This window comes from Accipiter gentilis, chromosome 25, assembly GCF_929443795.1.
Source record: "Accipiter gentilis chromosome 25, bAccGen1.1, whole genome shotgun sequence".
NCBI classification, from domain to species: domain Eukaryota; kingdom Metazoa; phylum Chordata; class Aves; order Accipitriformes; family Accipitridae; genus Astur; species Astur gentilis.
Window position 1 is genome coordinate 20,065,651 of NC_064904.1, and position 14,201 is coordinate 20,079,851.

Sequence of the window (14,201 nt, forward strand, 5' to 3'; positions counted from 1 at the left end):
ACGCTGTATTTTGGCCGGGTGGCTGTTTTTCCAGTTTTCCACCCCCCCCCCCGTCACCACCACCGCCGCATCCCCCTTCCCTGGTCCCCCGTGGATAAGGAGTCCCGGTTCTGCCCGGCTCCAAGGGAACGGGACCCGAGGGGACCTCGAGTGGGGAGCGGACAAAAAAACCCTCTCGCCCACGCTCCGGTTCCCCGGTCCCGACCCCGGCTGGCTGCGGGCCCGGTTCCGCCGGAGGAGCAGCCCGGGGCGGATTTTGGGGTAAGAACCGATTGGTCAAAGCCGGGACCGGAGGGAATCCAATAAGGAAAAGGCTTCGGGTTTGGATCCGCCCCACCAGCGGCGCGCCCCGTCCCGCCCCACCGGCTCCGGTTCCCTCCGCCGGGTCGGGGCCGTCCCGTCGGGTCCGCTCCTCCGATTTCGCTCCGGTTTAAACCCCCCAGGAGGGGGGGGGGGGGGAAAGGGGGGGGGAAAGTCCGGTCGAGAGCGGGGGGGTGGGTGGGGGGGGGGGGGGTGGGGAAGGTGAATTTCTCCCGTCCACCCGGCGGCGGGATGCGGGGGGTGGCCACGGTCACGGTGCTGGTGACGGTGCTGGCGGTGGGTTCAGCCCTTCCCCGGCCGGCCCTGCTGCCGTACGGCCCGACCCGCGGCGATGCTCGGTTGCGATCGGGAGACGACGAGAGTTCGCCCGGGCTGCCGCTCCGCCGGACCCTGCACTTCTACGGCCGCGCCGCCCGCCGCCTCTACGTGAGTCCCGGCTGGTCCCGGACCCCCTTTCCCCCCCCCCCCCCCAACCCCGGTCTCCCGCCGCCCTTCCTTCCTTCCAGCCCCCCCCCCCCCCCCCCTCGCTCCTCTCCGTCGTCTCCCTCTGTCCCTCCACCTTCCCATCCATCCCTCCACCCTTCTTTCCCTCCCTCCTTCCATCCCGCCTTGCCTCTCCATCTTCCCACGCTCCTCCTCTCCATCCCTCTGTCCCACCATCCCTCCCTCCTTCCATCTTCCCCCCATCCCTCTCCCCGCTCACCCCCGCGTCTCCCCAGCCGTTCCCCTTGACACCCACCTCCCCTCACTCCTTCTCCCCACCCCTGCCCCTCCATCCCCTTCTTTGCCGCACTGCTGCACGTGTCTTTTCGCCATCCGTCCCTTTTCTCCATCCATTTCCCCCCCCCCCCACTCCCGCTGTCTCCTGCCCGATATCTCCAGCTGTGGAGGAACAAGAAGGCTTTCTCCTTTGCAGCTGTTTCCCCCCCCCCCGCCAGCGGCGCCTGCAGCTGGGATGGCCCCTGATCTGCAGCTCTCTGGAGGGGGGGGAACGGAGAAGCCCAAGGTCTTTGTTTTCTCCTTGGCCGGATGGGGCCACGCGGTCTCAGGGCTCTCAGCCCGGTGCCCCGCTCCACCGGGGAGAGGGGGGGACGCGGTGGGCGACCGGCGGCGGAGGCACCTCTGCGGTTCCTGAGCACCCTGCGCCGCTCTCCCTGCAGGTGGGGACCAACGGGGTCATCTCCACCCAGGATTTCCCCAGGGAGACCCAGTACGTGGATGACGATTTCCCCACAGACTTCCCCGTCGTCGCTCCCTTCTTGGCCGACCTCGACACCTCCGGTGACAGAGGGAACATCTACTATCGGCAAGACAACTCTCCGGATGTGCTGGACCAGGCCGCGGGCTACATCCAGGCTGGGTTCCCCCGCACCGCCGGCTCCTTCGTGCCCACCAACGCGTTTGTTGCCACCTGGGAAGACGTGGGCGCCTACCAGGAGCTCTCGCAGGACACCGAGCCCTCCAAGAAGGTGAGGTCAATAGGCTGAGGTTGGACGCCCATCCTACGTGTCGCGGGAGGATGAGTCTTCCTTGCGTAGCACCCAAAACGCTCGGTCTCTTCTTTCTGGGCAGCTGGATGGTGGGTCCAGCCTTGGATGAGCGTTGGGGGAGACGTGGAGCTTCTCGTCTCCGCTCAGAGCTGCGGCGTTGGAGGGTCTGTTGGCTTTGCTGATGGGCAGAAGAGGTTTAGAGGTTGCCTTCAACTCCACGGTCGGAGGTGCTCAGGCTTTTCCCTGCTTCTCAGGCAAAGCTTTGCGGTGCCGGTGGTCCTGCATTTGCAGAGCAGGGCTGGGCCGGGGGCAACTGGGGGAAGCCGCAGCCCAGGTCACCCATCGGGCTCCAGTCCGCCGGCTTCAGAGTTTCCACCGTGGGTTGATTTTGTGCCTGGAAAACAAGCTCGTAGGTGGTCCACTGGGTCGGGGAGGTGACCTGTGCTTTCCACCCACGGGCTGATAAGGCTCCTGCGTGGGTGCATCCTGGTGGACCTACGGTGCTGCCTTTCCCCGAAAAAGCTGGATGCGCTGCTGGGGCCGGAGCCGTCACATTAGGCTGCTGACGTGCCGAGGAGGTGATGGTGATGCTCTGCTGGCAGGACGGGCTTCTTGAAACGAGCTGAAAGATGAAGAGCTGCAAGAGGAAAACTCGTGATGAATACCCAGAGCTGTGCGACGGGTGACAGGCTCTCGCTGCCGTGGGGTGGGCTGACTCCAAAACCCATCAGTGGCCACCGGATCCCCACGGGCCACCGGGAGCCGTCCCTGCCGGCCGTCCCCCCGCTCCGGGGCCCTTCAGTAGCGGATTGCTGAGAGCAGTGGCCAAGCAGGGGAAGAAACCGAGGTTTGGAAGGAAACAACGCACATTTTTTCCTCTAATTTAAAACTTGGGAAAGCAGCTGAAGAGATGCCATCAGGGGCCTCGCAGCGACCTCGCAGCCATCAAAAATGCAGCCTCCTCTTCTCTTCCCAATTGTTTTTTTTTCCTTCTCTGAGTAGTTGGATCAGGTTTTAAAATGAAACCGGACTTGCTTGGAGACGAGCGGCTCCGGGGAACATTTCATTCAAGATGCACTGAAATGCAGCTTGTGCCTGGGCTTTGCTGAACTCCCCCTTAACTGAAACTGCTAAAAACCTCCCCAAACGCCACTTTTTTCTTACCAAATATGCCATTTATTGAAACCCTGCCCTCCCGCTTCTCAGAACCAGCATTGACCTCGAAGCCTTTACCCCCTCAGCTTTGGAAGGGTTCATCCTTTTTGAACCTCGAAAGCAGAAACCTGGGTTAAGGCTGGGGGGGGGGGGTTGAGGCTCCCCAATCCCCTGCCTTGGGGGTCCTGCATGGCCGGGAGGTCCAGCAGCGCTGCCGGCAGCCCCCTGTCCCCTCCACCTCCTTGGGGACACGCTCTTAGTCCCCGCAGTGACACTTTCCAGGGCTGGGACGAGAGCTGACCCCGCTTCTGCGGGAGCAAAAATTGTCCTTTGGGCTGGAATTTGCCCTTTGCAGCTCCTTGCCGGGAGCAGCCGGCCGCAAGCCGGGGGCTGTCCCCCCCTCCTTCGCTTTCTGCCCTGCATCCCGCGATGCCAGCGCATCGGTGTCACCCACCACCGGGTCCCCCCCTTCGCCGCCCACCGCAAGGCAAAAAGAGTCTTGCAGCTGCCACAGCAATTCGGCTGCGTGGGGGAAGGAATCTGGCCCCGGGGGGGGGGGGTTATCCCCCCCCAAGCTTTTTGGCTGCCTTCGCACGGGGTCTCTGAATGCCTGAGTGTGTGACACGCACAACAAGGCTCTTTATATCCCACGGGACTGACGGGAAACCCTGCTATGCCCCGGGGGCCCTGCGCCCCAAAAATTGGGGCTGGCGCTCCAGGGACAGGCAGGGCTGGGTGGGTGGGGGGGTGGGGAGAGCCCCCCCCTTCCCTTCTGCCCACTGCTCTGGGGGTGAAACTGGGAGTTTAATCATTTTTCCTTCGCTCAGACACCGTTCCCCACTTGCTGCTGCCGGCAGCTCGTGGGGAAGGGCTGCTGCTGCGTGCTTATATTTATTTATTAGGAGAGCAGAACCTATGGGGGGGGGGGAGGGGGGCTGGCCCAAATGCCGCAAGCGTTGGTTTCTCCGCATTCGAGGTGACCGTGATGCTCGTGGGGATTCTCCGCTGGCTCGTAAGGGTTGTGCTCGCTCCGCAACCTGCCCGTCCGTGGGTTATCGCAGCAGTCCCACTCCCCGACGCAGCCTCGCTCGGGGCTGGCGCGGTCCCAAGGCTCGCAGGGCTGGCACGGCAGGCAGCCAGCGTGCCTATAGCGGGACGTATGGGTGTGGGGAAGGCGGGAGCACGTGCATGTTTTTTCCTGAGGAAACCAAGCTAAAATTGTTCTCAGGAGGGAAGCGGGGAAGTGCAGGTTTTCCTCTGGTGCTGATGGAATGGAGTGGGGCTTGCTGGTGTGAGGGGCAGGATGGGACCGAGGGGTTCCCGGGCTGCAGCACGCCAAACCGGTGCGTGGGTTACATGGCCTGGGATGCTCCTGGGCATGGGACGGGGTTGTCACCTCCCTGTGTGACAGTTCCAAGGGACACTCCTGCACCGATGCAGCTGAGAGGGGGTGGTCTGGCTGCGTCACGGACTCCCGTGGAGGATGCTGAGCATTTTCCCCACACGTTGCACAGGGGTTTGGCCACGCACGAGCAGCCCCTGCTCCTGTTCTTCCCCAGGAGTTGTGTGCAGGCCGACAGAGGGTTCTTTTGGGGTGCTTACGTGCACTGCTGTGTGTGGGGAGGTGGCTGTCACATCCCCGGTCCCCTTCCCTGTCTTGGTCCTCCGCTGGGATCCTGCCCCTCCGTGACGTCCGTCTGTCCTGCTCTCCCTTTGGCAGCTCAACACCTTCCAGGCGGTCATAGCCTACGACGATGAGGACACTTACGCCATCTTCCTCTACCCCGATGGTGGCCTCCAGTTCCTGGGGACACGGCCCAAAGAATCCTACAACGTCCAGCTGGAGCTGCCGGCCAGGGTGGGCTTCAGCCGGGGGGACGGCGACGATCCGAAGAGGGACGGGCTTTTCCACAGCCTGGCCAGCAGCGAGCAGGCTTTGAGGCACCTGGAGCGGTGCGTGGTACTAGGGGGGGCCGTACGGGGTGGGCAGGGGGAGCAGGGTCACCTTCTCCCAGCCCCTGGAGCCTTTTAAAGGCTGGAAGAATGAGGGGAGCGAGTTGGGGGTGATGGGCTGCATCGGGGGGGCTCGGCCCTATGGGCACCGGAGCCGCATTTGGGGTCCTGGGAGGGGTGGCGTGGAGCGGGGTCGGTACTTTGGGGTGGGTTTCCCACCGTGGCTGTAATGGACGTACATGTGTGCTGCTGTCCTGCAGGGAGAGCAACGCGGGGGTACCCGGAGTGTGGGTCTTCCACGTGGGCAGCGTGGCCCCCCTGGATCACGTGGAACCGGGGGGCGGCGGGGAATCCGGCCCCGGTGTGCCGCAGAGCCCCGTGCATCACAGCCCCGGCACCGGCGACTACAACCGCGCGCTCTACAGCCGTGCCGACCACGCGTCCATGGAGCTGCAGGCGCAGCACGGCTCCGAGGCCACATCACCGCATCCCGACCACGGACGCCGAGCACCGGGTATCGTCCCCGAGGGGCTGCCCGCGTCCCCGGGGCAGGAACGGAGCCGCCGGCTGCATCCCGATGGAGACGGTGGTGCCCGGCAGAGCTACTCCGCCAACCCTTCTTCCTACAGCTCCGGGCATCACGGTGTCGGCGTGGAGGAAGACGTGCATTTTAACCCCGACGGTGAGTGGTCGCAGCCCCTCCGATGACCGAACGGGGCTGTCTCGTGGCGGGTGGCTCCCTAAAAAAGGCCTCTTTGCTGGAAGCTCATCTTTTCCCGAGCAGCTGGGGCTGGAACTAGCGTGGGCTGGCATCGCTCCTGCAAAGCTGCTGCCCTTCCAGCTCCTCTCTTCCCAGCTAAATCCTGCTGCCAAGGGGCTGCCGGAGCCATACGTCCCTGCCCGCTGGGTTTGTCGCCGCTCTGCCCCACGTTGCGAGGGAGGGAAGATCGAGGGGACGGTGTGGGACCAGGGCTGGTCCTGCTGCCCCCCCTCCCCATCACTGAGCCGGCTGTGGAGCCACCGTGGCACCATGGGCCTGGGGGAGCAAAGCCCCATCCCCGGCCGGCTGTCTCCCAAAAATACGCAGGAACTCGATCTCTCGCCTTCTGTCAGATCTGCCTGAAATCAGGCAACAGGTTCAAACCCCTCAGCCTCCCCTACGCATCCCAGGCGGCTTTCTTGGGAACCGCCGCTGCCAGCTGGCCTGTCTCCCCACGATGTTTTTGGGGCCGAGGAGGCAAGGTGGTCACCCCCCAGCTCCGTGAGGGGTGGCTTTGTCACCGTGTCCCCAACCCTTTCCCCTATGGCCCCAGTGTTCACCTACAGCGCGGCCAGCCAGGAGACGTGTGCCCGGCACCACGGGCGCTGCTCCCCGCACGCCTTCTGCACCGACTACGCCACCGGCATCTGCTGCCACTGTCGGGCCACCTACTACGGCAACGGGCGGCAATGCCTGCCCGAAGGTACGCGGTTTGGGCGGCGGGGGGGGGAGGGGGGGGACGGGTACCCCCTGCCTGGGTGGCCGCTGCCAGGGGTGCCCGTCTCGCTGCCCAGGGGCCGTGCATCGCCTCAACGGGAAGGTGAGCGGGAGCCTGACGGTGGGAAGAGCATCCGTCCGCTTCCAGGACGTCGACCTGCACGCTTACATCGTGGGCAGCGACGGCCGAGCCTACACGGCCATCAGCGGGGTGCCCCAGCCCGCCGCCCGTGCCCTCCTGCCCCTCCTGCCCGTCGGCGGGTTCTTCGCCTGGCTCTTCGCCCTGGAGGAGCCCGGCTCCGAGAACGGCTTCAGCATCACCGGTAAGCGGGGAGGTGGGATGTGCCACTGAGTCCCGTTGCTCCGAGGGACACGGCTCCTGCTGGGGTGGCACTGGGAGGCGATGGGGGGTTCGGGGCATCCCCACGGCTCCTCCGATCACCCCGCCGGGTTCAGTTGGCTGTCACCTCCCTGCTGTGAGGCCTTGCGGGTGTGCTTTGGGGAGGTATTCCCTAAAAATCCTACAACCGAATGCCGCCCATTGCCTTTTCCTGCCCAGGCGCCGAATTCACCCAGAGCCTGGAGGTGACCTTCCACCCCGGAGAGGAGACGGTCCACATCACTCAGACGGCCGAGGGGCTGGGGCCGGACAATTACTTAAGCCTTAAGACACACATCCAGGGCCAGGTGCCATTTCTGCCGGAGAACGTCACTGTCCACATCACTCCCTACAAGGAGCTCTACCACTACTCCAGCTCGGGTAAGAGCCCGTTCTCAGCCCCCGGGGTTCGATTTCTCGCACCCCACCGCGGTTCCCAACATCCGAGAGACATCGACGCTGAAGCCGCTTCTCCCCCATCCCCGGTGGGGGAAATTTTCTCACCATCTGGCAGCCGTGACATCCTCCGCTCAGCGGGATTACGTCCTGGTGGCGGGGACCGCCAACCAGACCTTGTCCTACCGCCTGCGCCAGAACATCACCTTCGCCGGCTGCCCGTACGCCCGCCTGCCCGCCCGGCAGCGGCTGAGCGTGGCACGTGCCTTCGCCCTCTACGACGGCCAGGAACACGTCCTGCGCTACGCCCTGGCCGCTCGCATCGGCTTGGCACCGGGTAAGCTCCAGCACCCACACCGGGGTGCCCACCCCAGGGTGCCAGCCCTCGCCGGGGGATGCTGCTGTCTCCCACCCGCTCCCAAAGCTGCACATGCTCGCTTTGCCCAAAAACAGCCAAAAGAGAGGTTTGGTTGTTTTTGTTTTTTTTCCTGAGCAGCTTGAGCCGTAGCACTTCTGGGATGGGGGGGGGACTGCAGCGGGGGTCACACTAGGTGCCACGGGTCCCTGCGTGGGATGAGGGTGCTGCGGCGCAGCGGTGATGCCTACGTCAGATATAAGCGGGAACGGTTGTTCCCCGCTCCCTGTGTCTCCCAGGTCTTTTTCCCCCCCCCCCAACACCCTCCTTTGCCTGCAGACAATGCTGAGAATCCCTCGGTGAACCCGTGCCACGACAACACGCACTCGTGCGAGGCCACGGCGCGCTGCCAGCCCGGCGCGGGGATGGAGTACACGTGCGAGTGCGCGGCCGGGTACCGCACGGACGGACGGGGCTGCCGAGGTGAGTGGGGGCTGCGGGTGGGTGCGAGGGGGTGGTGGTGAGGGGGGCTGGTGCACCCCATCCATCCCCTATGGGGCACCATGGTGGCCGCTGCTGTTTGGGGTGCTGGGACGTGCCACAGCATCGCAGCACCCACGGTCTCAAGAGGTCCTGGAGCTGCACCAAGAATATGGGTGAATCATGGGGGGAAACTGAGGCAGGGTGCTGGGGGCACCCGGGGAAGCGCTCCAGGAGCGATTGCGGGGATGGAGGAAGCGGTAGCTGTGGGACAGGCAGCACGGGGCAGGTTATCCCCCTCCCCAGGCCAGGAGCAGCCAGTTCCCAAAAATGGGGGTGTCCCACCACCGCCGGGGTGTCCGGCGTCTCTCCCTTCCTCTAGACATCGATGAGTGCGCGGGGGGCCTGAGCCAGTGCGGCCCCTTCACCGTCTGCCTGAACATACCGGGCAGCTACCGGTGCGAGTGCCGCAGCGGGTACCGGCCGGCGGAGGACGGGCAGGCGTGCGTGCGTAAGTGCCGGCCCTGCCGTTCGGGGTCCCCCTGCTCCTATGCCCCATGGGGCCACCCCCTCACCCGCCGTGTCCCCACAGCATTGGCACCGGCGAGCAACCCCTGCGAGGACGGGACTCATCCCTGCGCACCAGCGGACCGGGCACGCTGCCTGTCCCACGCCAGCGGCCACCCCACCTGCGAGTGCCTCCCCGGGTACACCGGCGACGGCATCGACTGCTCCGGTACGGGGGAGCGGGAGGGACCATGGGGTGACCGTACGGGGCAGCCGCCGGGGTTCTCCATCCCGGCTGATCCCCATCCTCCCCATTCACAGATGTGGATGAGTGTGCCGAAAACCCTTGCCACCCGGCCGCCGCCTGCTACAACACGCCAGGCTCCTTCTCCTGCCGGTGTCGGCCCGGCTACGAGGGCGATGGCTTCCAGTGTGCGCACGGTAAGGCTGCCCAATTCGCCGCCACGCCGGTTTTGCCTGGGGTGCCTTCCTCCATCCTCACTCTGCTGTTGCTTTGGCTCTCTCGACGGCGTCAGGGAGCACGCAGCGGCTGACGCCCTGCCAGCACGAGCGGCTGTACCCACGGGCATCGCCGCCGGGACCCTCGCCCGCGGGTGACGGGCACGTGCCCCAGTGCGACGAAGAGGGTCGGTACCGGCCCCTGCAATGCCACGGCAGCACCGGGTACTGCTGGTGCGTGGATGCCGAAGGGCAGGAGATCGCCGGCACTCGGACGGCTCCGGGCAGCACGCCGCCTCGCTGCGGGAGCCCAGGTTAGTGCCTGGGGGAGCGGTGGCGGGGGGGGGTACCATCCCCTCCCCATAGCACCCCAGTCCCATGGTGCCCCTCCGGCATGCTTAGCATGGAGGGGCACCCACCAAGGAGAGGGGGACCCGGGGCTCCAGCAAAGCCCCGAGTTCCCCAAGCTTGTCCATGGGGTCCATCACGGGGGGGGTGACTGTCCCCCTCCCCGTGCCAGAGCCCACAGAGCGGCCCCGCACCATGTGCGAGCGCTGGAGGCAGAGCTTGCTGGAGCACTACGGGGGCAGCCCCCGCAGCGACCAGTACGTGCCGCAGTGCGACGCGGGGGGAGACTTCACCCCGCTGCAGTGCCACGGGGATAGCGGGTACTGCTGGTGCGTGGACGAGAGCGGCAGGGAGATCCAGGGGACACGCTCGGAGCCCGGCAGCACCCCGCCATGTAAGACCTCAGCACCCCAAGCGTGACACCCCTCCCGTCTAGCACAGCACAGGCTCCTGGTGCTGCACCCCGCTCTTGCTCGGGTGCAGAGCCGAGGGGCTGATGCTCCCCGAGCCATCTCTCTCCCTGTCATCGTCTCCATCCCCGCCATTATGGCACCAGGTCTCCCCAGCGTCGCGCCGCCCAGCGTCCGGCCCTCGCCCCGGCCCGACGTGTCCCCACCGGCCATGGGGACCTTTCTGCTCTACGCTCAGGGACAGCAAATCGGCTACCTCCCCCTCAACGGCACGCGGTTGCAGAAGGAGGAGGCGAAGACCCTGCTCTCCCTCCATGTACAGTATCATGGGGGGAGTGTGAGACCACCGGAGGGAGGGAGTTAGGGATGGGCTGATGCTGCGACTCCGCGTTTCGCATCTCCCTGGACCGCTCTTGTCTGAGCCGCGGTGGTTTGAGGGGTCACCGCTTGAAGGTTGAGGGCTGCCTTGGCGCTGAGGTGGAGGAAGAATGCTCTCACCTCTTCCTCCAGCCGTATTCCCCCCCCGTAGAGGGGCAGGTCACGGACAAGGGGCTGCCTGCAAAGAGGAGCACGGGTGCTCGCAGAGCTCCCCTGGCCGTCGGTCACGGGCCCCGGGCTGCCAGCTGCACATCTCTACTGCAAACTTGCCTTTTTCCTTCCTCGGACTCCTCTTGGAGCATGGCCATACACATCTCCAGCCAGGCCAGTCCGAGGGAGAGGAACACTAAAAGCTGGGCCGTGACCCTCCCTGCACCCTGGGGAACTGAAACACCTTGCCAAGAATTCCCTTTCCCCAGCCTGAAGGTCATTCCTCGGGCCGGCTTTGCTGTTGGAGCAGTCGCTCCTTGAGCCGAAGGGTTTTTTTACACCCATCTGGACGTGGGTGTGTGCCTGCGACAGCTGGCCTAAAAAAACCTCTGCTGCAGGGTTCAGCTGGGGGGGTGTGTGGTAGGAGCCCATCGGTGTTGGGGTTTGCCGGGGAAAAGGGATTTGAGCATCATTCCCCATTGTTGCACCTTGCAGAGTGCCCCGGGCAGCTCCCAGTGCCGGCTGGAGAGATGAGTGCTCACTGAGCCTCTCGGCCGTGGTCCAGGCAGGATTTCACTCCATGTCCCTCTCTCAACCCTGGCAGGGCTCCATCGTGGTGGGGATCGACTACGACTGCCGGGAGAAGACGATCTATTGGACTGATGTGGCCGGCCGGACCATAAGCCGGGCGAGTCTGGAGCCAGGCGCTGAGCCGGAGACCATTATCAGTTCAGGTGTGCTCCCATCACCGGTGACACCTGCCCAAAGCCACATCAGGGGGTCCAAGCCAAGTTCGCACCCGTTGCGGCGGCGGCTCTGGGGCTGTCCTGCTTTGGGGGGTCCTCCATCTGTGCTCACATCCCTTGGCTGTGGGTCAGGGGACCGTGACGGGTCCAGGAGCAGCGCGCCCCCAGCCGCCGACCACATCTGTCCCTCTGGCAGGGCTCATCAGCCCCGAGGGGCTGGCGGTGGACCACCTGCGCCGAGCCATGTTCTGGACCGACAGCGGCCTGGATAAGATTGAGAGAGCCCGGCTGGACGGCTCGGAGCGGCAGGTGCTCTTCGACACGGAGCTCGTCAACCCCCGGGCCATCGCGGTGGATCCCGTCCGAGGGTGAGCAGCAGCATTTCCAGAGGGATTTGCAGGCAGGGCTTTGCAAGGTGCAAGAGTCGGACACGCGCGGTGGTGCCAAGGCTGCATCCTGACCCTGGGAGCAGCTCTCCTACGTTGCACACCCCGTAGGAGGGATTGGCTCTGTTCCCTACCTCCTCTTTTATTTAATAATTCAGGATTTGGCTAAACCTGCTGTTTCAGTATCAGGATGTACATTATTTTTAAAAGCTTTGAAACGCGCCTGGCGTTTGAAAACACAAGCTGTGCCTCTAGGGTGCTGTTGCGATACAAAATGTGCTACTCCTAAGACTCGCCCTCATCTAAGAGCTACAGTTTGGGTTGTAAACATGTTTGACATCATCCTGGTTTTCTTTTAAAGATTTTTTCAATTCAAGTTAAGATTTATTTCAGACATTATTAAGGGAAAAACCAGGCCTCTCTCCTGACAAGAACCAGTAACAAAGAGAAAGCCTATCATCTCCTACCACTCCTTACTGTTGTCTGTCCTGTTTGTTCATTACACAATTATTTCCCAAGCAACCTTTATTGGACGGACTGGAATCGTGAAGCACCCAAAATCGAAACTTCCACTGTCAACGGAGCCAACAGGAGGGTCCTGGTGAATAAGGACATCGGCTTGCCCAACGGCCTGACGTTCGACCCCTTCTCCAAGCTGCTCTGTTGGGCAGACGCAGGTAACTTCACCGAGGAAGGACCAGACTACGACACACTAAGCCTCGAGGGGAAAACCAGCTCTATCTGTCTTTAGCCCATTGCTACCTGTGGGCTCCTCTGCCCCTTTCCACTGTCCTGCCCCAAAAGATTTGGTGTGACGGGGTCAAGGGGGCTCATGGCATTGAGTTGCTTCTACATGCTTAGGCTGAGAAGCCGTTTCAAAATTTGGTCAATACAAAGAATACGTTTGGTGGGGGTTTTTTTGTGACCTAGTAACTGTCTTGTGTTTGAAAAGGAACAAAGCACCTGGAGTGCATATTTCCTGACGGTGCAGGCCGGCGCATCATACAGAACAACCTCAACTACCCTTTCAGCATCATCAGTTATGCCAATCACTTCTACCACACAGACTGGAGACGGTAAGGAAAGAAAACCTGCTCCCTCCCGTGGCCAGGAATGCTGAGCTAGCAGTTCTAGGGCTCCGCTCCCCTCAGCGGCCAGGAGCCAGCCTCCCCTAGTCCCTGCCCCAGTTGTGCTAGAGAGTGGCTTGGAGGGGCTTTGAGCCAGAGGGAGGAAAAAGAAATGCTGTCCCCAGCCTGCTCCCCAGTCCCGAGTCCTGGCACCTCACCAGAGCCCTCTCTTGGGGCTCCTGCAGTGCCACGTTCAGCAACTCCCACTTGTAAATCTCAGCGCAGGACAGTTGTTTAGAAACAGCCCCAGCTTCCTGGGAGGGACAGAAAGAGTGGTGGTTTTTTGCTGTTTTTTTTTTTTTCTTGAAATAAAACTTGGCCCAAGTTTCTAAATCTAGATTAAGTCAAAGAAAAGATTCTGTCCTCAGTTGTTCCCTCTCCGCCACCCCCCCAAGGCCTTCGGCCTCAGGAACTCGCCTCCATTCCTACTCCAGCTGGAAGCTCTCAAAACTTCAATCAAATCTCAGCAGATTACAACAAACACTTAAGTGCTTGCCACACTTGGAGGAGACTCTCAGGGAGATAATCTCTCCTTGGAAGGCTGTCTCTGTGACTCTGCATCACCAAAGAGAAAGGCACTGAAGGAGCTGGGTATAGATCTTATGGGGCAAATTTCTTTCCACCTGTTCTGCAGGTGTTCAGATCAATCCTTTTAGCTGCCTCTGTTCTTAAATGCATGTAGGTAGGGGAAAAAAACGCCAAGTTTCATAGATGAGTAAAGCACTTCTCCCCCTTTTATCACCAGGGACGGTGTGATAGCTATTGATAAAGAAACTGGCTCCTTTACTGATGAGTATCTTCCAGAGCAGCGATCACATCTCTATGGAATAACTGCAGTTTATCCTTACTGCCCTGGAGGTAAAACACACAACAAACCCAACCCCCTCTTGATTGTCTGACAGCTGTTATGTGCTTGACTTGCTAAAGCTATCCATTTCTTTCTGCAGCAAGGAAATAGTAACTGCTATTTCGAGAAACATCAATCTTTGCACCCAAAAGAACTTCAGACCCAGAAAACTGTCACTGCATACGACTAAGGGGGGAAAGCCCCCTTAACCAAGGCCAATGAAGCGACCTACTTTCCTGCAAAAGATGATCAAGTATTTTTGAAGTTATACCTCAAGTCTTTACTACTGTATTTTTTAAAAAGTGGAAAACATTGATATATGACAAAAAAGAATGGTCCTGTGAATCTTAGGCCATTACTCTAACTCTTGCCTATGCAAGCAAATTTAAAATGTAGCTTTCTTACTCAAATGTTTTATTTTATTGGAAGAATGGATTAATTTTTAATAGTTTTGACAATCTGACCAACGGGTCCTTTTAATCCAAAAAATAAGCGCCTATGGGGAGCTTTGCATGCAGTATCTTGCTGGGTCTAAGTAATCTACAGCCCTGAAGACAGAGACACTGTGTGCTCCAAAAGTGTGCAGAACAGTTACGTGATATGGCAAAGGCATTGAAGTTTTTCCAGGAGAGAATTCTGTATTTTCACCACTGCCTCAATGCATGTCTTTTAGTATTTATATTAGAAGAATATGCTAGAATTGATCTGTTCATGCTTGTTGGTTCTTCTAAGTGCCTTCATAGACCTACCCAATGTAGACCAATACATGTTCAGAAATACCATTTATGTTGTAATGCTTCACTTTTTCTAGGTTACTTCAATAATTGAATAAAAATG

General features: G+C 61.3%; 1 protein-coding gene across 1 annotated transcript; it reads left to right on the plus strand.

Annotated features, from left to right (window-relative positions):
- The first annotated feature begins 532 nt into the window (after window positions 1-532).
- NID2 (nidogen 2) lies at window positions 533-14,198 on the plus strand. Its single transcript, XM_049828503.1, has 21 exons — window positions 533-747; window positions 1,482-1,790; window positions 4,687-4,919; window positions 5,180-5,601; window positions 6,233-6,382; window positions 6,474-6,719; window positions 6,956-7,156; window positions 7,290-7,508; window positions 7,866-8,009; window positions 8,389-8,517; window positions 8,599-8,742; window positions 8,835-8,954; window positions 9,050-9,286; window positions 9,493-9,714; window positions 9,877-10,046; window positions 10,863-10,992; window positions 11,201-11,372; window positions 11,910-12,067; window positions 12,343-12,466; window positions 13,263-13,375; window positions 13,465-14,198. Exons 1-21 carry the CDS (start codon window positions 553-555, stop codon window positions 13,473-13,475), a joined length of 3,849 nt encoding a protein of 1,282 aa, XP_049684460.1. The 5' UTR covers window positions 533-552; the 3' UTR covers window positions 13,476-14,198.
- Window positions 14,199-14,201: the final 3 nt, after the last annotated feature.

Bases quoted from the DNA above. Each gene is read 5' to 3' on its own strand.
- NID2 (XM_049828503.1), top strand. From the start codon at position 553: ATGCGGGGGGTGGCCACGGTCACGGTGCTGGTGACGGTGCTGGCGGTG. The intron at 5,602-6,232 runs GTGAGTGGTCGC...CTATGGCCCCAG, and splicing joins CGTGCATTTTAACCCCGACG to TGTTCACCTACAGCGCGGCC. The intron at 9,715-9,876 runs GTAAGACCTCAG...TTATGGCACCAG, and splicing joins GCCCGGCAGCACCCCGCCAT to GTCTCCCCAGCGTCGCGCCG.